Genomic DNA, 27,814 nt, shown 5'->3' with positions numbered 1-27,814 from the left:
TGCAAAATTTTACTATGATAATACTGAGCAAATCATAAATTGTCATCTGATTAATTAGTAGAAATAAGCTAAAAGCTTACCTGTGGTTGTGATCTGCCTGTTTGGTTTTCCATTCTGCATTTAAAGATGAAGAAAATAACTAAATTCAGTGTAAAACATTTATAATAACTATACATATACACAATAACTATACAGTAACACTATTAAAACCAAATATGTAAACCATGTGGCTAGATCAGTTTACATACATTCATGTGTGTGTATATATATATATATATATATATATATATATATATATATATATATATATATATATAGGGTTTGAAATTAACTTTTTATTCATGTGCCTTTTACACTTAATGTTGTCACATACACTTAAAGATGCCGTAGAATGCAACAATCACTTTTATAAGGCCTGTGAACACAGTTGTGTGGCCGCAGTGTGTGAAAACAACCAGCCTATAATGGTAAAAATCCACCCACTCATTGTTTTATAATCCCAATAAATCATAAACAGTCTAATGACTAACAGTAGTCTAATGACCCGCAGCGCCATATGCGACAGCAGTTTCCAACTGCAAGTTATGGCAGATCTGACCATCACCTATTTGCTACGTACAATTTCAAAGGCTGCGTCCTCTGAAGGTCCCACTTGTAGGCTGCATACTTCATCGAGGATGTCTCCTTTAAGAAAAGTAATCATAATAAAATTGACTGTTATTCCTCGTGAGGTGTAAAATACTATAAATTCTTTCTTACTCTGCAGTCTTACAGTTACTTTTCTTAACCCTCTGGTACTCTTCATTTGGGAGTCACACTTGGTTGTTTGTGGTCAAAAGTGACCGGACACCTGAAATGTAGCTCTCTTTTTTTTCAGTGAAATCAATGTAATATATTTTTGTTCTATAATATTTTGTTCTTTTTTACTTTGTATTTTGAGAGAATTTCATGGTATTATTTAATATTAATGCGATAATTATGATCATTTTTTCCCATTGTAAATCTATATTTTTTTCATATTTTTCTATTACTTTCAGTTATGTCAGTATTTCATGTTAAAATAGAGACAATGCCCTTAAAATCCAATTTTTGAAGGCAGATTAGTGCCATTTGGTGGGAGTAAAAAAAAAAAAAAAGAAGCTTATACATTCAAAGGCAAATGGAGGTCACACTAGATACTGACTGGTTTTTGACTGGATACTGAGCCCTCCTAAAATGAAAATCCTAGAATCCCCCCTGGGTTTAAATCAATCCGCCTCAATAGTCTGACTCGCAGCCTTCAAAATGAGACGCAGCAATCGACATATGATTACAATCCGTTTACCTTAACCTGACTTCACTGAAGCTATAATCTATAATCTCTGAAAACATTGGCCTGACGCTTTACTATTGGGGGCTCTGGCAGCTAGCTATACTGTTGGCTAATCAAATCTAGACTCTTCACAACTACAGACAGGCCTAGCTAACGTTACGTATTTAAATGGGAGAGCATAAGAAGAGAGAATAATTAAGTTGACTTGTCACTAAATTTAAGACGTTAAATTAGTTATTTTACCCAGTAAACTACCTGTTGCTTGCTCTTCTGTCAGACTGGCGGCAGGGCCTCGCAGTGGCGGGAAAACACAGTGGTCAACCTGTCACTTCAAACCACCCACTGAGATGCAACTTTATTAGCAAGCAAAAATTTTTAACTCACTAGCAAAAGATTTTAAAAAGACAGCAGAAAGCAACATTTTTGGTTTCGTGATTAAAAGTGTTTGAAGTGCACAAAGTATGTTTTTGCAGTATTGAGCCATATGATGCTTAATTCCTAAGTGACCTGTGAGTAAGCAGTGCTTAATGCCTACAGTATGTGACCGCGCCTTTAAACATCTGTAGGTTTTTTTTTTTTTTTTCTCAGCAGGACCTGTACATACTGTACTGTTTAGCCAAGCGGGTATGTCTTGCAAACATGGTGAAGATTACCAGAAAGGTGCGCATTATATGATGAGCTATTATATGATGAGCTTTTGCCACACAAAAGCAGTTTATTAAGTGTACTGCAAAATTTCTTCCACTGACTTTCAGTTTAAACAGAACAGTTTCTGTCTTACTTTTAGGGGTGGTCCATTGCTCATATTGCACATCCTGTTTTACATCGTCATTCCTCTGTACCTAAAAACAAGCTTCACAGATTTCACCAAGTTACACATGTTAGGATTATTGTTCCAGGACCAACATAACATGTTCACCCAGGAAAATTTTTTGCTCTGTTAAATCAGATTTTTGCAGTTTGTTTTAGTGTCCTTGTGCAAATGCATGTATTTCATAATACTGTCAAACAATAATGTGTTACAGGAAATGTGCCTCTGCAGTGTTTGATCATTTCCATCCTGCAGATGATCATGAGCAATTTACTTTTACTATTTTTTTTAGAAACAGACTTCTTGCTGGTATTTCTTGGAAGGAAAACATAGAATTGTTCATAATATATTATAATATTCTTTTTTTTGTTTTACTATATGAAATATTTTATGAACTGTAGGCTATATGTGTGTGTGAGTGTATGTAAATTTATATATATATATATATATATATATATATATATATATATATATATATATATATATATATATATATATATATATATATATAAAACAGTATTATGAATGCTTTATTTATTTATTTAGAGTATGCATCATTGTGAGTCTAAGAATAAATCAATTTGTATTATAATTTTTTTTACAAATGATTGATCTGTGCTTGACTGCACTGGTAAGCAGCACACTAGACTCGGAGACGCAGCCTCTGTCTATCCTTATCACGTTTAGTTTCTCTAGAGACTCGTGGATTTCCTCATTAAGAGGAGAGAGTTTGATCTGTGAATACAGGGTGTGGGCTGTTGTGCAAGCGCATTTCAACATGACCAAAACCTAAAATAGGGTACTTGTGTTAAACTTATCCAACGAAGCTAATGAACGATCAGGTAAGATGAATATGTTTTAATCTGTTTCCTATGGAGCTTTAGACCAAACAGGTCACTTTGGTTTACTTTTTTCCCGCAAGTAGGGGAAAAATACTACAAGTTCAGTATTTACATTTTAAATGGGTTTAAATTGGTGTTTAAATTAACACTAAAATGTCGACAATGAAATGCGGCAACTTTGGTTACTTTAAAAATTAATTTCAGTGCAAAAGATTAGTTACTATTAAACTTACTATGCAATCGATAATGTATTTCATATACCTTAAAATGAAAATAACGTTAATGTAGGCTATTCAACTGTAGACTGAGTGTGTGTGTGTGGGTACAAATACAAACGATGTTAAGTAGTAAACGGTAGTGAAGATTACAGTTGTATTGTGAACCTTTATTTGAGTGTGCATTTCATTCCGTTATGAATGGCAATGGCTTTGTAAACTTCGCTGCGGTTCCCATGTTCTCATGACTGCAACTTTATCTTTGTTGTGTTGTTTTTTGTTTTTTTTTTGTACAGTTTGAAGGCTACTGTTGATTTCAGAGGTTCAACCTCTATGCACCTTCCTTATTTTGTTGCCAAGAACTTTAGGACATGAATGTATATAACAGTACAACAAATTTGGAAGAAAAAAAATTAAAAGCTTTCTTCTGTGTAAACACAAATTCACCTAGGCTACACTTTGCATCAGTAGTGTATGGCAGGGTTTGATGGCTGTCATAGCCTATACCCTGGCCACCAGTAAGATAAGAAAAATAAATAAAGATATAAATTATTAAATTAGTTGTTATTAAATTTTGTTAAACACTAATAGAAAAAGAAAAGAATATGCATTGACTTTGGTGTAGTTCTATTAACGTTCAGACAAGAACTGTCATCTGTCAACAAGAGCACAACAGATATATTAAAATATATTCTCCTGGTTTTTATCATGTAGGCCTTCTGTTTTATTAAAATTGATTATAATTGATATCCAGGGTCACATTAACGCATGGGCTTTTAACGGGCTGGAGCCCATGGGCCTATTCTTGGGAGGGGGCTACTGGCTGCAGGTAAATTATATTTTTCAAATAATTATTTGTATATATGGGAGTTTGAAGCAGTGACAAAAGCACTCTGTAAACAAACTCACACTCCTTTTCAGCGACGCCCTGCTTGTAGTATATGTAGTGAATTCAGTTTAGGTTTCCCCCACAGTTTGTAAAGCTGTGAGTGGAATGCACAATGTGCTAATAAAAAGCATAAATGACAGCTACTCATTGTACGTGACTTTGTTATGATTTATTTAATTAAACGCGAGCACGGCATGTTTCAAAATAAAAACGGAATTAACCCAAAATAGCCCACATTTATGCCAACTTGCCAAGTAATTCACTCTCAAAAAGGATGTGTTAAAAATAAACAACATGTGTTGTTTCTTAACACACCTCTGTCTAGTTAAGTACAACATATTTTGTGTTTATTGTAACTCAACCAGTGTGTTTTCCTGATAACATAGTAACTGTGTTGAAATGTTTTACACATTAATGAACTTGTATGCAATAAAAACACAGCAAACTCACATATAGTTTATAAAGAATTACCCTGGACACCAGTAAGTTATGAAAAATAAATAAAGACATGAATTATTAAATTAGTTGTAAATTAAATTTTGTTAAACACTAATAGAAAAAGAAAAGAATATGCATTGACTTTGGTGTAGTTCTATTAACGTTCAGACAAGAACTGTCATCTGTCAACAGGAGCACAACAGATATATTAAAATATACTCTCCTGGTTTTTATCATGTAGGCCTTCTGTTTTATTAAAATTGATTATAATTGATATCCAGGGTCACATTCAGGCATGGGCTTTTAATGGGCTGAAGCCCAGGGGCCTATACTTGGGAGGGGCCTACTGGCTGCAGGTAAATGATATTTTTTAAATAATTATTTGTATATATGGGAGTTTGAAGCAGTGACAAAAGCACTCTGTAAACAAACTCACACACTCCTTTTCAGCGACGCCCTGCTTGTAGTATATGTAGTGAATTCAGTTTAGGTTTCCCCCACAGTTTGTAAAGCTGTGAGTGGAATGCACAATGCACTAAAGAAGCCTATATATGACAGCTACTCTTTGTATATGACTTTATGTCATGATTTTATTAAACGCAAGCACGGCATGTTTCAAAATAAAAATGCAATAAACCCAAATAGCCCACATTTATGCCAACTTGCCAATTCACTCTCAAAAAGGATGTGTTAAAAATAACACAACCTGTGTTGTTTCTTAACACACCTCTGTCTAGTTAAGGACAACATATTTTGTGTTAATTGTAACTTAACCAATGTGTTTTTCCTGATAACATAGTAAGCGTGTTGAAATGTTTTACACACCAATGTTTTATAGTTACACAATTTGTGCCAAGTGTTATTTTTGAACACAGCAAACTCACATATAGTTTATACAGAATTTATTAAATCTGCTAAAATGTTCAAATTAAACAATCAAAATATAGTAATTTAAACATTAACAATGTTGCTTGAGTGAAAAGTTCATTGAGTTAAATGTTAATCAAGTTTGTACTTTGATTTTTTTTTTTTAAATGTTATAGGCTATTTGACAGCATCATGAATCTTTTTATTATATTTTTTATTAGGTATTTTCATCAGCATTCAAGTGCTGATGATGAAGGTCGGTGGGATGAAGTTTATCGTTTATCTGCCTTTCAAGTTAATAACTGTCACGCAACTGTTATTTATTATACACCTAATGAGTATCAAGCTAATGTTTGTTAGAAGAATTCCAAGAAAAATGAAAGGGTCAGAGATACCGTGACGTTTAATGTCTTAGGGCATATTACAAAATCCGTGGCACTGTGAGCTCTGTTCATTTTCAATGAGAGAGAGATTGGGTGAACGGCATGAATTTCCTTGTGTGAAATACAATGTGTCAATGGTTAAAGCGATTCCACTCACAATAAATCTAACAAAAGAACCCATGATAGGATTATTTTACGACACATTAAAAAAAAGTGAGTCACGATTCTCTGCCATTAAATGGGCAAGTGCACGCAGGACATTTTTTTATTTCTTTGTGTGTGTGTGTGTGTGTGTGTGTGTTTCAAAAAGGCAGATAATTAGCCTTTTTAACAACATCAAGGTGAGTCGTAGGCTATAGTTCACACATTATCTAAGCAGATAAATGCGCCTACAGTCAAGTGCAGACTGGTAGGCTATTGAAGTGTAAATACAGCAGTCATAATTTAGTTTGGTTATTTCGTTAATATTGAGTAGGCCTATTAATTGATGTCAAACGGTGAGTTTTATTATTTCTGCCAACTAAACATCCAAAGCTATGTCGTTGTGCATTCTCTCCGCGTTGTTATAGTGTTCACATTATGAATACTATTAACATTTACTTCCCCCTCACTCAGGGGCGACGCCAGAGAATGAACCTGAGGGGATGCTAGATCATTGACAGGGGAGCTGGCAATTCAGCACTCAAGATTCATTCTTCCCACTTTCTCAGTTGGTCCCACAAGCACTTTTTTTTTTTTTTGCTACAACATGGATTAATCAATGCATGCTGATGAACTTTTATCATAGTTTATAGTTATATGGAAACGAAAGTGGTTAACATTCAACCCGTTCTTTTTCATCAGTATTATTTGTGATTTTAATTTTGTTAATGGTAGTTCCTCTTTTGCTGTGTTATAAGCCTGGCTTCGGATGCTTTCACATTTTACAATAAAAGATAATTGTCTGTTTTGCTTGCATCTATACACCTTTCACTTTTTAAGACTAAAACAAAAGATGGATTCATTGTTATTTTTAATTAAAAAGCACAACAACAATAAAACAGTAAGAGACCACAAACTAGCTTACAAAACGTTTATTAACAAAAACGAATAAGAAGAGACAGGCATACACCACATACAGTAGCTAATGACAAATAAAATTAGAATCTTTACCAAACAATGAGGAATCTAAATTAATAAATAAATAAAAGAGAACCCCCATAGCATAACTTGAGGTAAACAGCAAAGATAAGCTTTTCAAAATGAAAACATAAAAAAAGTTAAATTAAACTTGCAGCAGGTGACAGTGCTTGCATGTCAGCATTGGCATTCGGCAACTTCAGCTTTGCACCGGACAGGATTCAGAAAGCACTAGTTTATTAAGAAATAATTAAAATGTCTTCTTTTCCCCAACACGTTCATAATCCATTTGCCGGTGCTTTGATGCAATTGCTTTATGCTCGAGCTTGAGAGCAGAATAGGCTATAGCCTACGCCTGCCTATATTAAAGGATGGTTAATATATTATCATATTAATCAATTTAATATAACGTGCGAATAGTTGACTAAAAAAAAACTTTAGTCAATTTTTCAAATGAAAGGCTATAATGACATTATGAAAAGTGTGACAGCTGCAAATCACGTCATTGCATTGCACGAGTTATGCATGCCTATGGAGTCAAAGGTTTTTTTTTTTTTTTTTTTTTTTTTTTTTTTTTTAACTATCATCTTAATTATTTAATACAATAGGCTATAGCATGTATAATATTGATTCCAGGAAAAAATCTGTGGAGGTGCTATGGGGGTCCTTTGTCTTTCTTGGGGGTGCTGAAGCACCTGCTAGCCCCTCCCTAGTGCCGCCCATGCCCTCACTCCATGGCAAATTCTTAAAGTCCCCCTGTGGTGAAAAGCATCATCGTCATTTCGTCCATGTGGTGTTTTTAATATGCTTTTAGACAAACCATGTGCCAATCCATTTATTAACACCATTGCTGAGTATTTTCTCCTTAAAACTGTAGTTTCCCAAAGACAGTCACAGAAACGCGGTTTGAAACAGCCTTTTTTTTCTACGTCACAAAATTCAATAACCAATCACGTCAAGAGATCCTATCCTTAGCATATCATTAACTGTGCTGCAAAGCAGAGGGTCTACTAGTTAGAAGGCAGTCATATTTCACCTATTTTCACGATGTCGTGTGTTGTTAGCACTTATTTATTTCTATTTAGAACCACTAACTTGAATAATAACCCGCGGCAGCAGTGTAAAAGTAGCCCGGAGTCAGAAGCACCTCTCCCGCATTGACAACCGCACGTCACAGTGTTCTTTCAATCTAATAATAATGAATAATTAATATTATGTGTAATTTATGGTTTAAACCATACCTGTAAACACACATTTCAGCCAGGAAAATTTTGATGGCATTTTCTTTTCATATTACCTCCATATAATGCCTGTAATAACGTAGTGTTTACTTTATGTAAAGGCTATAATTCTGCTGCTCCACAAGTGCCCCCTTCTGGCAAGGAGTGTATTTGCATGTTCACTTATATTCATATTTTAAGCAGAACAGTGCCAAATGTTAACTGGCATGTCAACAAGAAAAAAAAACATTGAAATTCGACAAATAATTGTCAGGAAGCTAAAAAAAATAAATACAAATAAATGAAATATATCTAGGGTAGGGGGCCTACCTTAATGCTGTAGCCCAGGGGCCTCTAGTTACCTTAAGGCACCCCTGTTATCTCAAAAGAACACATGCCATGTTTGAGGCGTGAACTGCTGCGCACTCGCATACTGGGCTGCAACGCAAGATTTTCAAAAATGAAGGCAATAACGTGCCATTTTGGTTTGCTTCTCACAAAACCTATAGTTTACCTTCAAAAGAACCTTTGGAATATACTACAGCACAAGTATGACACATAATTTTTTTTTCTTTGTGTGTGTGTGTGTGTTCCAAAAAAGCAGATAATAAGCCTTTTTAACAACATCAGTGTGAGTCGTATAGTTAACACATTATCTTAGCAGATAAACGAGCCTACAGTCAAGTGCAGATTGGTAGGCTATTGAAGTGTAAATACAGCAGTCATAACTTTGTTTTAGCTGAGTTTATTTTATTAATATTGAGTAGGCCTATTGATTGATGTCAAACAAAACGGTGAGTTCTATTTTCTCTGCCAGCTAAACTTCCAAAGCAAAGTCGTTGGCGTTCTCTCCGCGTCCTTATAGTGTTCACATTATTAATACTAACACCTCCCTTCTCTCCGTCAAATGGTATTTAAAAAAAAAAAATAGGTAGCCATGTAAAATAAAAAATATACTAGCCTACAGAATATACAAAATAGTGCAATTCAAGCCTAAACTAATTTATTTGAATCAAAACTGAAACTGCACAAAGTTGGGCTCATGCATCTCAAATGTCTGAAGTGTCAATTTTTGCAGTTAAAATTGGATGCTAAACTTCACTAAACTTCTGTAAAGAAGGCTTCATGCTTAAGTTGCATCTCAAATAAAAATACAAATAAATCAGCATCCTTCAAATGCGGAGAAATAGGTTTGGAATAACAGCAAGTAGACAGGTGATGACACACCCTTTATAATGTACAACAGACAAATTAAAATTAAGCATAATAACTTTTTATATGTTTGTCTGACTGTTTTATTTTAATAATGAGGGCTGCGATGTGAAGTTAGTTAAGTGGTTAAGTTTTTTTTTAATTTTTTTTATTATTTGTCTAAATTCAAAATGACTGCAAAATTCATGCCTTTGAAAAATAAAGAAAACAACACAATGCTCCTTGCATCTTTCTGGCACTGGCCACAAACAAACCAAAACACAGCTGACGCACCTACTTTTAAAAGTCTACATTTAGATTATTTGACGTCACATTCATTATTACTTTGGAATAAATCACAGCATGTTTCGTGATTAAAAACGTGACTCACAGTCCAGAAAATACAGTATAGCAAATTATTTTGCGGACCCCTCTGGCACTTTGAGAACCCGGTATGGGTTGTGTCCAGCTTTTCGTTACACTCTTAACCCGAATTAGTTGACTTTACTCGAAAATTTTGTGGAAACCCATTGCACTAAACCATTTTAGTTTTTATATATATCTGATTTCAGAGCTTAAGTGGCGTTTATAGGAATAATTACAACAGTAGATTGTATAATCACACACAGAATATATGACTTTAGAAGACTTGAAATATAGTCACATGGGAATTTTGTTTTTTGGTCACTTTTGGGTAACTTTAATTTTTGTGAACAAATTCTTTATAATGTCCATATGTCATTTTTTTCTGTTCCTTATTCTTAATCTTATCTAAGAAAAGCTGGTGCAGATGTCTGTAAATGTATTTCACTATCATAAAAAAACGGGGGAATAGAAGAAAACAAAATATTCTTCTTACAAACCTGATAACTAATAATCTTCATTTCCAATGTGACTCAAATAAAATATAGCTTGGAAACAAGAACTAAAGACATTATTTATAGCTTAGACAGAACAGCGATAGCACGAGTATTGTCAAGGTCATGGGTTTGATTCCAAGAAAATGCATGAACTGACAAAAATGTGTAATCTGAATGCAGAACAAACTAAGTTTGTTTTGGTTAAAAGCATAAATGTAAATGCTGTTGATACTTGTACTACTTACAGCATAAGTGCCATTTATCATGTGAGAGCTGCGAAGTTGAAGATTTGGGATTTGCGTGATCACACCAGCATAAATATATGACTTTAGAAGACTTGAAAGAGAGTCACATAGCTTTTTTATGGTGTAGTTTTTGTAAGTTACTGACTTTTACACCCAGAATTATGGTTGTATTCTGTTCTTTTTTGTGTGTTGCACTGAGAATATCAGCACACAAGTTTAAAACCACATGAGGATGAGCAAATATGGCTTTAATTTTTGGGTGAACAAACCCTTTAAAAGGTCCATATGTCATGGATGGGGTTGAAGAAACAGCATCTGATATTTATTTCACATGTATGGCTCGGATTCAACCATGAATCTCAGGATGCCTAGCAAGAGAGCAGGATTGCCGTAATTATATTTCCATTTCGCAGAGTCGACAAAGAGCATCTTTAAATGGAATCTGAGAGCTTTTATTAATCCGCAATTCATTCTGAAATAAAGAAATGCACTCAAATAAAGAAAATAAGACATAGGGCAGCACTATTTCCGGTTCATAAAGGATGAGGTTGGCATTTTAAAGCAACTGAGGCTGCTTACCTGTTGATAGAACACAGGGAGGGCTGGACTTTCACCCCCCACAGGTAATGAGAGCGAACTAGCAGATGGTGCCCCAGATGGAGCTTCTCTGCTCTGGACTGGACATTTCAGCAGGAGGGAGAGCATTTTGTGTCACCTGATGGTGCGTGTGAGAGAATATGATTCTGTAAGACATGATAGTAGTAAGTATAATACAGCTCCTGCCAAGATTTTTGATTGATGGCTTTGACCTTTTGACCCCGCCCCTTCCCCATTCGACCTTGACCTTTTGACCTTGTAACGGGCGGAGCTGTTGTTATGACATGTGATATGACATTTGTTTATAATAAATCATGTTTATATGTCATCAGCCGTGAAATGACTCAATATTTACAGCACCCGTGAATAATCGGCAGCTGTGATCCGTCATCTGTTTTGTAATATATCATGTCATTACGGATTATCCTAATGACAAGCGTTACGGTCACCTGTTTGTAAAATAGACACCGGACCTCCGGTACGTGACCATCCAGCGACAGGTGAACTTAGGGTGAAAGACAAATCTTGTGTCTGTGCGTGACCATCCGGTGAGCTTAGGGTGAAAGATTTTACGCCCCGTCAGTCGGGGCGGAGTTTCCCCAGCAGCGGCGGCGTCGGATTGCATTCGCATAGATAAAAACGGCTCCCTCGAATTTCTGAGGAAATCGGAAAAAGAGCTGTGAAAAATACATAGACATGGACTTCTTATACTCACCTAAAACCCCCGAGAAGGAACTGGACAAAGAGATGATGGAATAAAGGTTTAAAGGTTTTAAATACAAATCATAATAATGAAATGGAAATAAAACAATCAATAGAGAAACGGATAAGAGTTTCCTCTTAGTGGTAGATTAATATTGTACTGCTGAATCCTCTAAAACATGCACCTCTCCTTCACCCCTTCTCTTGGACTCTCTCTGTCTCTGTGTGTATACGTGTGTATACATGTGTCTGAAACTCAGCCGCTCCTGTCAATTTTGTGAGATTCAGTCCACATCACTTTACACTCTACCTTTGTGCTAAAAAATGTGAGCACTCCATACGACATGACCATTTGTTAACTGTCGCACTCTCTATCCTCTCTCAAGCCGTTTTTGCATCTGTGGACCATGTGGTCTGGTATTCCATTGCATTCATGTCTCTCTTTTCACCCCTCTCTCTCTCTCCCTCTCACGCACTTGTACACATTCAAATGTCTCCAAGTCTTATTTTCTTATTTTAAATGAAAATAAATAAATTACGCGATTACACACAATATAAAACAAAACATTTACAGTAGTTTTAGTCATCACTAAAAATATAAAAATGTACATCTTACCAGGATCGGGGAAAAAACATATATAGGCTAATTGAACAGGTCGAAGGATATGGGCTATTGGGGAACCCGGACACGTCATTGACACAATTCAATTCAATTCGATTCAGTTCACATTAATTGTCGCAACACATTTTCTGCATTATATTTAGAACCTTTTACATTAATATTTACATCATATTAATGATTTTTATACAGTATCATCCCCTAAACCTACCATCACAGTAAACATTCTAAAGATCATTTAGTATAATTGATCTTTTTCCAAAGCTGTATGATTATTTATTTTTTACTGTACACCTACCACCACACAATAAAATTCTGCATGTACGTACATTTTTAATTACATTTAGTTTTTAAGCAATTTCCTCATAAACCACATAAACCATATAAACAAGCACACATATAGTTATATCAGTTTAATATTCATGCCACTATACAAATTTGTATTCTGATAAATCATATAAACAACCACGCATATACATAAACATTGCAGGGTAAAGAGACTTATCTCTGTTTTAAAGAATATGAAAATAAATAAATAAAATATAAAATTATATATGACAGCATGTAACTAAAGCAAAACATACATCTTAAACAAGTATTCACCATTTAAGTTTATCGAACTTATAAAACACATCGTAATAACAAACATGTTACTAAAGCGAAGCAAATCATTTATCATACATTTTAATCATGTATTCAACATTTACTTATGTTTATTGAGCTTATAAAAAACATTTTAAACACATTTTAAACAAAAACTACTCATAAACGCTGCTTTCTCAAAATCACAGACATGTACATTCATGGTGCTCACATATTTTTGTAGCTCCGTTTGTGATGAATACAGTATATTCAGAAGTTTTAAGATACTGAAAAACACAAATGTCGGGGGATGGCAAAATATCTCCAGTCTCCAAAACCCACTCAGACTCCAGGGGTTAAAGAATATGGAAATAAATAATTATATATGATATCATGCTACTAAACCAATTCATTCATCTTAAAAAAGTATTCATCATTTAAGTTTATCAAACTTATAAAACATGCCATACTCTTGTTTTAAAAAGATAAAGGTAATACATAAAATGTGATTATATGTATAACATACTATATAAAATAAACATTTCTGACGATAAATATATAAAAAATGATGCCATTTTTCAGACTGCTGAGAGATAGACAGAGTTACGCAAAGTATGTCCAAACATGAATGAAATGCCCCCAAAATAAAATAATAATATTAAAAAATAAAATAAAAATGTTTTAAGTTAAATCATAAACAAAATCTCACAGGTCTTCATTGGGGTATTCTCCTGTAGCCTATGTGAAACCGAGGGGGTGCTTCACAGACCCCTCGCAGCGAGGGTGGTCTTCCAGACTTCCAGACGCATGATCTAAGTTAATGGGGTACATTATTTCAAAGCATAACATTAATGTAAAGTTTTAATAAACACTACCCCTACTACATCTGATGTGCGGTGATTCTTAAATCTCAACAAAATTATAATTTATATTACATATAATATTTATATATTATATAATAGTATATAATATATAATAATTTATATAATACATAATAATTTTGATATTATTATTTATATGATTATATTATATTAGATATAATATTACGCATTAAACACTTTAGATTCTTTTAAAGTTTTAATACCATCTCTCTCTCTCTCTCTCTCTCTCTCTCTCTCTCTCTCTCTCTCTCTCCCACACAGACACGCAGACACACACGCAGACAGACTATACCGGACTATAGGAACAAGGGCTCTCTCTCTCTCTCCCTCTATCTCTCTCTCTCTCACACACACACAACCACACGCAAACAAAATGAAACATGTTGCCAAAGTCTATCTGTATGTTTAAAAATAAAACTAAAAATATTAATTTTGCTTTAAACGTATGCGGAGGAGCTTGTTTGTTTGTCACAGCACAGACGCGGCTGTGAAGTTTAGATGAAGTTAATGTATCTTTTAGAAAAATATTTTCAGAGAAAGACCCTTGATTGTATTCAGTCATTGAAGAATGTTCAGGCAGATCCCTCTGCAGAACCGTGCACCCTAGAGATGTAATTTGAGAACTGTACCCTTCACTGCCATTAGGCATGTTATGCTTCATTTAAAAAAGTGTGTGTGTGTGTGTGTGTGTGTGTGTGTGTGTGTGTGTGTGTGTGTGTGGTGTGTGTGTGTGTGTGTGTGTGTGTGTGTGTGTGTGTGTGTGTGTGTGTGTGTGTGTGTAAACACAAATGGTGATTTCACATATGGATCAAATCTACCCGTGAAATAGTAATTATTTGACTTTGCTATGGTCGTAAACCTTACACATATCTATGCTATTTTCAGACACAGACCAGAAAAGACCATTTTTGCAGGGGCCTCTGTTTAGCTGTTCCAAAAATACCTCTATTTAAAAGCAAAAAAGTTTAAAAATGACCACCTGTATATCTAACGGCTGTAATTCTATTTTATATATTTTATGTCAAAAGTATCTTTACTATCCATATCATCTATTGTTTAAATATTTCAAAAACCATATTACACCATCAATTTAAAAGCAATATATTTAACTGGCAGTATTCCCCAACGTGTGTTTTCCATCAGTTGTTTGGTCTTTGGTCTTTTCTCTTCTACCCCTTTTTACGTAGTCCTTTTCATTTACTGTAAGATCGCTTTACACTAGTGTAATGAAAATAAACTTTTCTTAAAGTTTATTGCTGTATTTTACTGTATCTGCATCCTTCTATTTATGTTGTATACTGTAAGAGTCATTGACTAGCAAAAGGATTCCTATTTCCCGAAAGGAGGATTTTCTAACACTGTTTTGAAACCTTGAACTTCAGGTTTGTGTATCATCTGCGGCCAAAGTCTGACAAAAGAGAACATGTTTTTGACTAAACTGTTTGATTTTGACCTGGAATTTTGAAGTTTGCACAAGTTGGTGAGTAGTTATGAGGTTGTTTTTATATATGTGAGAAAATGATGAATTTTTTAAATGAATTGTGGGTTAGCAATCGATACAAACTGTAATGCATTTTTAATGCCACAGAACATTGTAAAACTCACACATGCAAGTCAAAAAGCATGCAACACCACACATTACATACTGAGCACTTCACTGCACTCAAACACACATGCAAACAACACATCAAACATTGTGTAATATATACCACACACACATAACATTACACTACATACCCTTGAAAAGGTTATGGACATAGTCTTTTATACATGAACTATGTTTCCCCATCAGAAATATGTATCAGTATACCGAAATCCACTCTTCTAAACTATTGTGAAAGTTTTAATGTAGCTCTATAAATGCCTTTTTTCTACTTACTGTTTACATTTTTGCTTGGTTGTTTTTGTACAGTCTTTGAACAGGCGATGTGTGTTTACATGAATTAATGAACGACAGCGAGACACTAGGCTTCAACATGAAAAGTGAGTCTATGTTACAACTATTACATATAAAATGACACATCACAAGTCATGGATGTCATGGATGCGCTATTTTCTTTGCATGTGTCTCTAAACAGTGCTTCAATAAATAAACCACTGTTAATAAGTAGTTCTTTTAAGCGAGAGGCGGGATGATTTTACTGTTTTAGTCATTCGTTGTGTTTAAGGTCTGATCCAGGAAACTGCAGTACAACTGCAACTGTGCATTGTCATGTCTTAATAACCTGTTCTTCTTTAAAAAAACATGAGGTGAGCAGTTTTTGACATCTATTAATTCTCTTAATGTTTCACAACTGCAAATGTTTGTTTAGCATACAAATTAGTTTTAGTTGGTTACATAGGTGTCAGACATAGCTCGTTAACATGACAGCAAAAATTAGGAACAATTAGTTGGTAAAATAAGATAAGAATGGTGAAACTGCGGTAAACAATTTTAAACAGAAAGAATGAGCAAAGTCATGGAAACATAAAACTGTACTTGTTTCTTAATGTAATGCAATAAAAAACTTTGTGGTTTACAGTTCCCTACGGCATGATGAGGCCTAGCACCCATTAAACACACTGATAAAGTCAAGAAATCTCGCAATTTTAGGCTAAAGAGTTAGAACAAGCATTTGTGTATGTGTTGTTAGGCTATATTGTTCTCATTGTCATTACAAAGATTTGTATGTATATATTCATTTCAATGTATTTGTGAACACTGTTACAGATTTTGTCTTAGTAATATGCAATACAAAATTTTATTAAAAGATAACTCTATGGACTGTTTGAGTAACACTCGTCTCTGATGCTTGAAGTTTTCACCGCTTACAGGCACCCAAATAACCGAAACCTGTACCTCTATCATAATTATTTAAAATAAATATAAGCTCCATGTCTGACACCTATGTATCCGACTAAAACTAATTTGTATGCTAAACAAACATTTGCAGTTGTGAAACATTAAGAAAATTAATAGATGTCAAAAACTGCTCACCTCATGTTTTTTTAAAGAAGAACAGGTTATTAAGACATGACAATGCACAGTTGCAGTTGTACTGCAGTTTCCTGGATCAGACTTTAAACACAACGAATGACTAAAACAGTCAAAATCATCCCGCCTCTCGCTTAAATGAGCAACTAATCAACAGCGGTTTATTTATTGAAATACGGTTTAGAGACGCATACAATGAAAATAGCACATCCACGACATCCATGACTTGTAATATGTCATTTTATACGTAATACTTGTAACAGAGACTCGCTTTTCATATTGAAGCCTAGTGTATCGCCGCCATTCATTAATTCATGTAAACACACATGAATTGACCTACGTTTTAATGTCAAGCGGAAATGTTGAAAGAAACGAGTACGATGAGTAAACTGTGAACATTGTCGTCAGCTCTCTGAACAAGAGGTCTAAATCTAGTGCCGTAAGAAAAAAAAAGAAAGAAATTTAAGCAACTTTTATTAGAATATACCCAAATGGTCACGATCGGGAATTTCCACATTGATATGTTAATTTTCTTAGTGATACAGTTACACAGGGGTTCTATGTGCACGACATTACTTTATTTTTTTATGAGTGTGGAACTTTAACAACTTCAAACTTTACTGAATTTCTAGTTTTGACCACAATGATGAGATGTGTTTCAGTTGAAAGTGTTAAACTGCACTGAAAAAAATAATGCTATTTACTTAAAAATATAGTAATAATCATTTTTGCATCCCTTTTCTTAAGCAAATTTAACATGGAATTTTAAGCAGTGTTACCTTAAAATCTTTAGTTGACAATACTTAAATATTTGAATATCCCAATGAACAAATTTATTAGTTGGTGTAACACAATAATTTAAATAGATTTTACTAATAAATTTATGTTATTTCTACAATAAAACTCTTGCTTACCCCATTATAAAATTTAAACTCATTTAGATTGATAATTTAAAATTTTTGTATTTTAAAATACCTAGGTACTGCTCAATACTTAAATTAGTTGTATATAACAATGAGTGGAAGACATGACAGACAACACTTGAAAATAAAAAAACACATCTATTATATAATAATAATAATTATAAAAAAATCTAATAAGCATCATTAAAAACACTTTTTTAAAAATGACAATACAGATACAGTAGAAATACTGACCAGTATCAACATGCTTTTATATTTGTGGTGTTGTATGTATGTGTGTGTGGTATATATTACACAATGTTTGATGTGTTGTTTGCATGTGTGTTTGAGTGCAGTGAAGTGCTCAGTATGTAATGTGTGGTGTTGCATGCTTTTTGACTTGCATGTGTGAGTTTTACAATGTTCTGTGGCATTAAAAATGCATTACAGTTTGTATCGATTGCTAACCCACAATTCATTAAACAATTCATCATTTTCTCACATCTATAAACACAACCTCATACCTACTCACCAACTTGTGCAAACTTCAAACTTCCAGGTCAAAATCAAACAGTTTAGTCAAAAACATGTTCTCTTTTGTCAGACTTTGGCCGCAGATGATACACAAACCTGAAGTTCAAGGTTTCAAAACAGTGTTACAAAATCCTCCTTTCGGGAAATAGGAATCCTTTTGCTAGTCAATGATTCTTACAGTATACAACATAAATAGAAGGATGCAGATACAGTAAAATACAGCAATAAACTTTAAGGAAAGTTTTCTTTCATTACACTAGTGTAAAGCGATCTTACAGTAAATGAAAAGGACTACGTAAAAAGGGGTAGAAGTGAAAAGACCAAAGACCAAACAACTGATGGAAAACACATTGTTTTAAATAAAGAATGTAATATGGTTTTTGAAATATTTAAACGATAGATGATATGGATAGTAAAGATACTTTTTACATAAAATATATAAAATAGAACACTGTACAGCCGTTAGATGTACAGGTGGTCATTTTAATCTTTTTTTTTTTTGCTTTTAAATAGAGGTACTTTGGAACAGCTAAACAGAGGCCCTGCAAAATGTCTTTTCTGGTCTGTGTCTGAAAATAGCATAGATATGTGTAAGGTTTACGACCATAGCAAAGTCAAATAATTACTATTTCACGGGTAGATTTGGTACATATGTGAAATCACCATTTGTGTTTACAAAAAATTTTTTAAATGAAGCATAACAGGCCACAGTTCTCAAATTACATCTCTAGGATGCATGGGTCCGCAGAGCCATCTGTCCCGAACCATCTTTAATGACTGAATAAAATCGAGGGTCTTTTTCTGAAAGTATTTTTCTAAAAGATATATATTAACTTCATCTAAACTTCACAGCCGCGTCTGTGCTGTGACAAACAAACAAGCTCCTCCGCATATGTTTAAAGCAAAATAAATATTTTTAGTTTTATTTTTAAACATACAGATAGACTTTCATTTTGTGTGTGTGTGCGTGTGTGTGTGTGTGTGTGAGAGAGAGAGAGATAGAGAGAGAGAGAGAGAGAGAGAGGGATGGTATTAAAACTTTGAAGATCATGCTAAAAATAAGAACTTTAAAGAATCTAAAGTGTTTAATGCGTATCACATCTAATATAATATAATCATATATATATATAATATGATAATATAATATTATATAAATTATTATATATTACATAATATTATATAAAATATAAATATTATACGTAATATAAAATATCATTTTGTTGAAATTTAAGAATCAACGGACATTAGATGTAGTAGGGGTACTGTTTATTTAAACCTTACATTAATGTTATGCTTTGAAATAATGTACCCCATTAACTTAGATCATGCGGTCTAGAACTCCACCCTCGCCGCGAGGGGTCTGTGAAGCACCCCCTCAGTTTCACATACAGGAGAATACCACTACGAGGACCTGTGAGATTTTGTTTATGATTTAACTTTAAAATTGTATTTTATTTTTTACATTTTATTATTTTATTTTGGGGATATTTCATTCATGTTTAGACATCTCTTAGCAGTCTAAAAAATGTAAGGGATCTTTTTTTTTTTAAATATTTACCATCAGAAATGTTCATTTTATATAGTATGTTATATATAATCACATTTTATGTATTAAAATAAGATAATTTTTCTTATTTTTTAAAAGGAGAGAATGGTGTGTTTTATAAGTTAGTAGCATGATATCATATATAATTATTTATTTACATATTCTTTAACCCCTGGAGTCTGAGTGGGTTTTGGGGGACTGGAGTTAAACGTATTAATGGTTAAAGTCTGAATATACTGTATTTATCACGAACGGAGCTACAAAAATATGTGAGCACCATGAATGTACATGTCTGTGATTTTGTGAAAGCAGCGTTTATGAGTAGTTTTTGTTTAAAATGTGTTTAAAATGTGTTTTATAACCTGAATAAACATAAGTAAATGTTGAATACATGATTAAAATGTATGATAAATGATTTGCTTTGGTTTAGTAACATGTTTGTTACTATGATGTGTTTTATAAGTTCGATAAACTTAAATGGTGAATACTTGTTTAAAATTAATGTTTTGCTTTAGTAACATGCTGTCATATATAATTTGATATTTTATTTATTTATTTTCATATTCTTTAAAATAGAAATAAGTCTCTTTTTAACTTGAATTTTTTATGTATATGTGTGCTTGTTTATATGATTTATCAGAATACAAATTTGTATAGTGGCATGGATATTACACTGATATAACTGTGCATATGTGTTTATGATTAAATTTCTTGAGTCGTCATAATTCAGATCGCTTAAAAAAAAAAAAATGTACGCACATGCACAATTTTATTGTGTGGTGGTAGGTGTACAGTAAAAATAAATAATTATACAGCTTTTGAAAAAGATCAGTTATACTACATGATCTTCAGAATGTTTACTGTGATGGTAGGTTTAGGGGATGATACTGTATAAAAATCATTAATATAATGTAAATATGAATATAAAAGGTTTTAAATATAATGTAGAAAATGTGTTGCGACAGTTAATGTGATTTGAATTGAATTGTGCCTATGGAAAGTCTGCATAAAGATGTCAATGACCTGACCGGACATGTCCTGGTCCCCAGTACCCCATATCGTTCGACCTTTTAAATTATATATTTTTTCCTGATCCTGGTAGAATGTACAACATTTTTATATTTTTAGTGATGATTAAAACTAGTGAGATCGCATAATTTATTTATTTTCATTTAAAAGAAGAAAATAAGACTGGGGATGATTGAATGTGTAAATGTGCGTGTGAGAGAGACAGAGAGATCACGAGAGAGGGGTGAAAAGAGACATAAATGCAATAGGAGACCCGAGCGCGTGGTCCACAGATATGTCTATGCGTGTGAGAGGATTTAGAGGAGAGACCATCATTTTGACAAATAACCGGGAGATGATAACTGACTCGTCCCCAGAATGTCGGTGGCACGTGGGTCTAAGACACATGCGCACGCACACACAGAGACTGAGACAGAGAGAGCACGAGAGAGGGGGACATGTTTTTAGACGATTCAATTGAACAATATTAATCTACCACTAAGAGGAAACTTTTATCCGTTTCTTTATTAATTGTTTTATCTCCATTTAATTATTAGGATTTTTATTTAAAACCTTTATTATATCGCTGTGAAACGATTTATACAGTCATCCGATTATATTTGAGGGTATGCACACTCATATTAAGATATGAGCTCACATTATCTTTGTTCTTGATAAATTTTTCTCGCACACTGTACGTATTTTCACAGAGAAACCTCGCCAAGCACAAATTACTGTTGTACGGCTTTCTCAGCGCCAAAGTCAGCCTTTCCGTCATCTCTTTGTCCAATTCCTTCTCGGGGGTTTTAGGTGAGTATAAGAAGTCCATGTCTATGTATTTTTCACAGCTCTTTTTCTGATTTCCTCAGAAATTTGAGGGACTCGTTTTTATCTATGCAAATGCAATCCGACAGCACCGCTGCTGGGGAAACTCCGCCCCAAGTGATGGGGCGTAAAATCTTTCACCCTAAGCTCACCGGATGGTCACGCACAGAGACAAGATTTGTCTTTCACCCTAAGTTCACCTGTCGCTGGATGGTCACGCAGAGACAACATTTGTCTTCTGTAACAGACGACATACCGGAGGTCCGGTGTCTATTTTACAGACAGGTGACCGTAACGCTTGTCATTAGGATAATCCGTAATGACATGATATATTACAAAACAGATGATGGATCACAGCTGCCGATTGAAAAGGTCAAAGCCATCAATCAAAAAGTGACAGCCGCCGTAGTATAACTACTACTCCTATCAGTATGCAGTCCTTCCGTTTGGACTGTCCCTGGCCCCACGCACTTTTACAAAGTGCATAGACATGGCTCTGTCCTCTCTCAGGCAGATAGGAATCTGCATATTGAACTACCTCGACGACTGGCTTGTTCTAGCCAGATCAGAACGGGAACTGAATGCTCACAAAGAGCTGCTGCTCAGTCACTTTTCACAATTCAGCAATTGACGGCTTCCCTCAAACCAGGGACGACATGCCCCCTGAGGGTTTTTGAGGGCTGCTCGGCCTTATGGCTGCTGCCACCTCTGTAACTTATGGCCGCTGCCACCTCTGTAACTCCGCTGGGCCTGCTCCACAATTTTGGCTGAAAGCCTGAGTCCTGCCCCACTCTTGGTGGTTGAAGAGATTTCCGGTCAGGGTGGACCACCACTGTATCGAAGCTGTGGCCCCCTGGAGGACCACTCACCTGTTTCAGACAGGAGTGGGGATGGGCATGGCCTCCAGAAGGAAGGTGATCACAACATACGCGTCCAACACCGGGGGGGGGGCACGCAGGTGGAGGGCAATCCGGCATTCATCTCCTGGACAGCTCAGCAGCAATGCCTACATATCAACTGCCTGGAAATGTTGGCGGTCTCCTTAGCCTTGAATTCCTTCCTTCCGGCCATCAAGGACCACCATGTCCTGGTCTGTTCGGACAGCATGACAGTGGTGTCTTTTATCAATCACCAAGGCGGCCTCAGGTCTCACGCCTTATACAGATTGGTTCGTCACCTCCTTCTCTGGGCACAGAAGGAACTCCTCTCGCTAAGGGTGGTTCATGTGCCGGGCAAGATGAACCTGGGAGCGGACATGCTGTCCAGAGGCAAAGTAGCCCCGGGCGATTGGGCGCTACATCCTCAGACGGTAAAGTGAATTTGGGTGGTCTTTGGGAAGGCAGAGGTCGACCTCTTCACCTCGGAAGACAACTCTCATTGCCCAACATTTTTCTTGATACAGAGAGACTGTATGCATTTCCTCCTGTCGCCCTGATTCCTCAGATCATCAGGGGAGTCAGGGAAACCAAATGCTCCCTCCTCTTAGCAGCGCCGCTCTGGATGAACCAGGCTTGGTTTCCAGAGCTGATGCACCTCGTAACGATGGCCCCGTGGCCCATCCCGTTGAGGAGGGACCTTCTCTCACAGGCGAAAGGCATGATTTGGCATCCCCGCCCAGAGCTTTGGAGCCTTCATGTCTGGTGCCTCGACGGGAGTCTGATAGGCTCCCAGCGAGAGAAAGCAACACCATTCTTGAGGCAAGGGCGCCATCTACGAGACGGCTCTATGGCCAGAAATGGTCAGTATTCCTCAATTGGTGCTCTGCACTGCAAGTGGACCCATTTTCATGTGACGTGTCCTGCATGCTGACTTTTCTGCAGGAGCTGCTGGATAACGGGCGTGCCCCATCTACACTCAAATTATATGTGACGGCCATCATGGTGAATCATTCTCTTGAGGCCAGCCATTCAATAGGCAGAAACAACTTGGTCATTAAATTTCTGAAGGGCACGAGGAGACTGAATCCTCCTCGCCCTCGGACTGTGCCGTGTTGGGACTTATCCATGGTCCTAGGGGCCCTAAAAAGGCCCCATTAAAGCTGCTCAGTTCGGCTGACTTGCGGCCCTTATCGCTTAAAACGGCCCTTCTCCTTGCTTTGGCATCTGTTAAGTTTGTGGGTGACTTACAAGCACTGTCAGTCAGCGCCTTGTGTCTTGACTTTGGGCTTAATGACTGCAAGGTCATTTTAAAGCCGAGACATGGCTATGTTCCCAAAATGCTCTCTACTCCCTTTAGAGCGCAAGTAATATCCCTATTGGTGCTCCCTGCTGCAGACGGCGAGCAGGGACCAAACACTTTCTGCCCTGTTAGGGCTCTGAGAGTCTATGCAAGCATGTGATTGTTGCTTGTAGTGTGGAGTGAATTGATTAATTCCCATACATAACGAGAGTGAATGTTCGAAAGGGAACGCTTTCGGTTACTTAATGTAACCATGGTTCCCTGAGATAAGGGAACGAGCGTTATGTCACTTGCCACACTACAAGCTGCATGAATCGATGATCATCGCTTCAGTTGAATGATCTGATGAATGGCACTATGGGCCGACTTATTTAGCGGTTGGCCCCGCCCCTTCAGGCGGCCTGAAGCGCCATTGGTTTGTGCAGCTACACAAACGTGAACAAATCAGGCTTCAGCAGAATGGAAAAAAGGATTTTAATTCTTATAATTGTTACTTATTATTGGCATCATTGTACAGATTGGGAATTCATTGCACTGATTTTAAATTCAGTAAAGGTATCTGTCATAATATCTTTTATATGCAGTGTGTCTTAAGAGCCATTTAATATGTTGTTTTTAGAGGGGTTTGACCAACCAGTTAGACAGATTTATTTGTATAGTCCCCTTTCAGCCAATTAGATTTCATGTAGCATTTTCATCGGTCAGTCATAGAAGTCTGATTGGTTGTGACGGCTAGGTGGCTGTGTGGGATTGAGCAGTCCAGCGCAGTTGTTCTCCACCGACTGTGCTGACCAAAAGCATGATGGGAAATGATTGGCTGACGACACACACGCACACTTTTTGAGCAGTGGAGAGATTCGCGATTGCAACGAACCACAGACTGTAAAAAAGATGGACGACGCACCTTCATTCACTTCCATTGAAGAAAAGTGAAGCCACCTTTGTCCCAATAGGGCGCGACCATATTGCGCTGATTTGGGACCAGAGTCTGCGCAGTAACGAACTCGGGACCAGAGTCTGCGCAGTAGAGAGTGAAGTGGAGCCACGTCCCGCCCACACTCCCGCAGAGTCGATCGCAGACACAAGCCCCTGACCCTGTTTTAAAAAGGGATCCCGAAAAAGTCTGTTGGCACCTCAGTTCGCTCAGAGAAGCTGTCAGTCTCAGCTGTCAATCATAATGTCACATTACCGTTTTTATAGCATCACATAACCAACTAAAACACCCTAACTTACATCAGCGTGATAAAGTCTACATCAAATAACAAAAACCATGTGTGAAAACAAAATATTTGAAGTGAAATTGAATTATTTAGTTAGTCTCACGTCCCATTAGATTACATGGAGAGGGCAGGGTTTATGACCTATACATTCACCACAAAACACTGTGTTAATACAATGTGCAACTCTTTGTTTTAATACCAAATTATATGTAATATCTAATTATTAATCATATTTAACATAAACTGGAAAGGTTTCCGTGACCTCTCACGAGATCTTGGCAAAAAGTCTCATGATTTATTTCCACAACATGATGCATGATGGGATGCACTAAGCCTCGAATACCTCCTGAGCGGTATTCAAGATAGTATGGATTTAGTGTGCGTTAAGGGCATTGCCCTTAAGTGTTTTTAAGAACTGGGACAGTATTGCACACTTACTTCCTGTCGCGTGCACGCGCAGCCAAGACCACAATTGTGGGCATCTGGGAAAGGGGTAAAGCCTCTGTTATACTTTACGCGTGTGCGAGAATTCGCTAGGATCCGCGTGACATAAAAATCTTCATTGGAGGGTGTATGTGGAGGCTCAGAGGGGACATCGCGTGCCATTTTCCCAAATGTGTTTTGTACTGTAATTCACATTCATGTTGTAAAGTTCTTGTCAAAGTTCAAACACTTCTGTATTTGAGAAATATTAATAAGAATTGTGTCTTTGTTCTTAAACAGGTTCAAAGATGAGAAGGAAAAACTTCCAGATGATAGCATTAATTCTGACAGGTGTTGTGTTCCTGGTCATTTTCATGAACAAAAATGATTTTGAAAATGATGAGACACTGAAGAGGAAAGACAATTTGCCCAGATTCGAAGCTCTCCAGCCTTTGTCTTCGGGTTGTCAGCAGAATATGTCTGCTTATGATGTAAATGGATTTTCTACTCTGCCAAATCATATTCAAGACTTCCTGCTTTACCAACACTGTAGGAGTTTTCCCATGCTTCTTAATGTGCCTAATAAGTGCGGCGGACCCCAAAACTCTGCAGATGTCTTCCTTCTGCTGGTCATCAAGAGTTCTCCAGAGAATTACGATCGACGAGAAGTTCTGCGGAAAACATGGGCTAAGGAAAGACTGCACAAAGGTGTGTGGATCCGGAGAGTCTTCATAATCGGAACAAGTAGAACTGGCTTTGAGAAGCACAGGTTGAATAATCTACTGAAGCTTGAGAACAGTGAGGACAAGGACATTTTACAGTGGGAATTCAATGATACTTTCTTTAACCTCACTCTGAAACAGATCCTTTTCTTAGAGTGGATGGAAAGATGGTGCCCACACACCAAATTTCTTTTAAATGGAGACGATGACATCTTTGCTAATACATTTAACATGGTTGAGTATCTTCAAGGTCAGAAGGGCAACGATGGAAGTAAACATCTCTTTACAGGGCACCTCATCCAGAACGTAGGTCCTATCAGAAATCCTTCAAGTAAATACTTTGTCCCGGTGCAGGTTCAGGAGTCTGAAAGTTATCCTCCGTACTGTGGCGGAGGAGGCTTTCTTCTCTCCGGCTTCACGGCCAAAACAATCTACAACATGTCTCGTTCTATAGATCTGCTGCCCATTGATGATGTTTACATGGGAATGTGTTTGCAAAAGGCTGACCTCAAACCTACATCCCACATTGGTGTAAGGACCGCTGGTCTGCATATCCCTGCTGCAAACGAAGACAAATTTCACCCTTGCTATTACAGAGAAATCATTTTAGTCCACAGATTTCCGCCGCACATGATTTTTGTGATGTGGAATGAAATACAAAACTCACGTTTGCAATGTGGAAGGACAAAATCCTTATAAAGTCTTATAAATTAACAGGGTGTGTGATTACTTTAAAAGGGAAACATAATAGCTTGCTGGAATTAATGTGATTAAGTTTGCTTTACAAGAATCCTTTTTTTAAACATGGTGAAAAGTTCTAAAACATGGCAAAATGATTGTCTTTTTAAAATGATGTGGTCTATTGCACTTTACATACAAGTACCTTTGAAAAGGGTACCACTTCACTAGGGCCTTTCGCACCGCAGGAACCTTTTCATAGTACCAGAACTAATTGTGGAACTACCCACTTTTGGGCATTTTCGCACTGCAGGAACTGGATACGATTTTAGTACTGGACTGCCTTTTTCGAGAACCAAATTAGCTCCTACTCCGGAGCAGGGTCTAACCAGCACAACTGATACTGCCCGTGACGTAAGTAGACATTGACTGGCCTGACGAGTTCGAAAACGCCCTCACCCGGCATAATTTAAAACGCTGTGTAACATACTGTAAACATTGTTTCAACTTATTTCACAAGTATGACGAACAGCGATAAATATATACGGATGCTGAAGTGCAGGCACTTGTAGCAAATATAGCACTGCCAGTTGTCGTTGGAGATTCTTAGTCCTCCTTTCCGTTCTTTCAATCGCTTTACGTATACTGTACGTCGACATTCCATGTTCATTATTGTGAAACCCGCCAGACACAACAAGAACACAGCTCCGATCACAGTGTCCTCCATCCTCCTGTTGTTAACGTTGTTCTTCTTTGTTTTCGTTATTGAACACCAAGCACAAATGACATCGCTGTCGACCAGTGTTCTGAAATATGTGGTGTCTGAGATTTTCTGTGGCACTGGGTGGAGCTTACATGCATACTCATGAGTTTCCTGTTCGGCGTTAAAGCGCCACCAAAATTTTTAGTGCTCTTCGGATGACAGAAAATGTTTTTGTTAACAATTTCATTTTAGCTTTGATCTAATTTAAGCTTTTTTTAAAACCTGTTCATTTAGATTGTTCATTTGTAGATTGTGTCCTTATGTTTGG

General features: G+C 36.3%; 1 protein-coding gene across 7 annotated transcripts in view; it reads left to right on the top strand.

The window, feature by feature from the left end:
* The first annotated feature begins 2,746 nt into the window (after window positions 1-2,746).
* Window positions 2,747-27,814, top strand: part of LOC109063583 (N-acetyllactosaminide beta-1,3-N-acetylglucosaminyltransferase 3-like) — a 31,575-nt gene continuing 6,507 nt past the window's right edge. Inside the window, exons 1-3 of one of the 7 annotated variants that reach the window (XM_042761844.1) lie at window positions 19,562-19,710; window positions 21,448-21,547; window positions 25,684-27,246. In XM_042761844.1, the coding sequence (XP_042617778.1) occupies window positions 25,692-26,804 (1,113 nt within the window). In that variant the 5' untranslated portion in view covers window positions 19,562-19,710; window positions 21,448-21,547; window positions 25,684-25,691 and the 3' untranslated portion in view covers window positions 26,805-27,246. Of the gene's footprint in view, window positions 2,966-7,500; window positions 8,646-19,561; window positions 19,711-21,330; window positions 21,548-21,586; window positions 21,848-25,683; window positions 27,247-27,814 lie in introns of those variants that run through there. The other 6 variants (XM_042761843.1, XM_042761847.1, XM_042761845.1 and 3 more) reach the window with 6 other exon arrangements.

The sequence above is a fragment of the Cyprinus carpio genome, chromosome A8 (assembly GCF_018340385.1).
Source record: "Cyprinus carpio isolate SPL01 chromosome A8, ASM1834038v1, whole genome shotgun sequence".
NCBI lineage: Eukaryota > Metazoa > Chordata > Actinopteri > Cypriniformes > Cyprinidae > Cyprinus > Cyprinus carpio.
The sequence above is the reverse complement of the archived record's forward strand: the minus strand, read 5'-3'. Positions and strand labels throughout refer to the sequence as shown.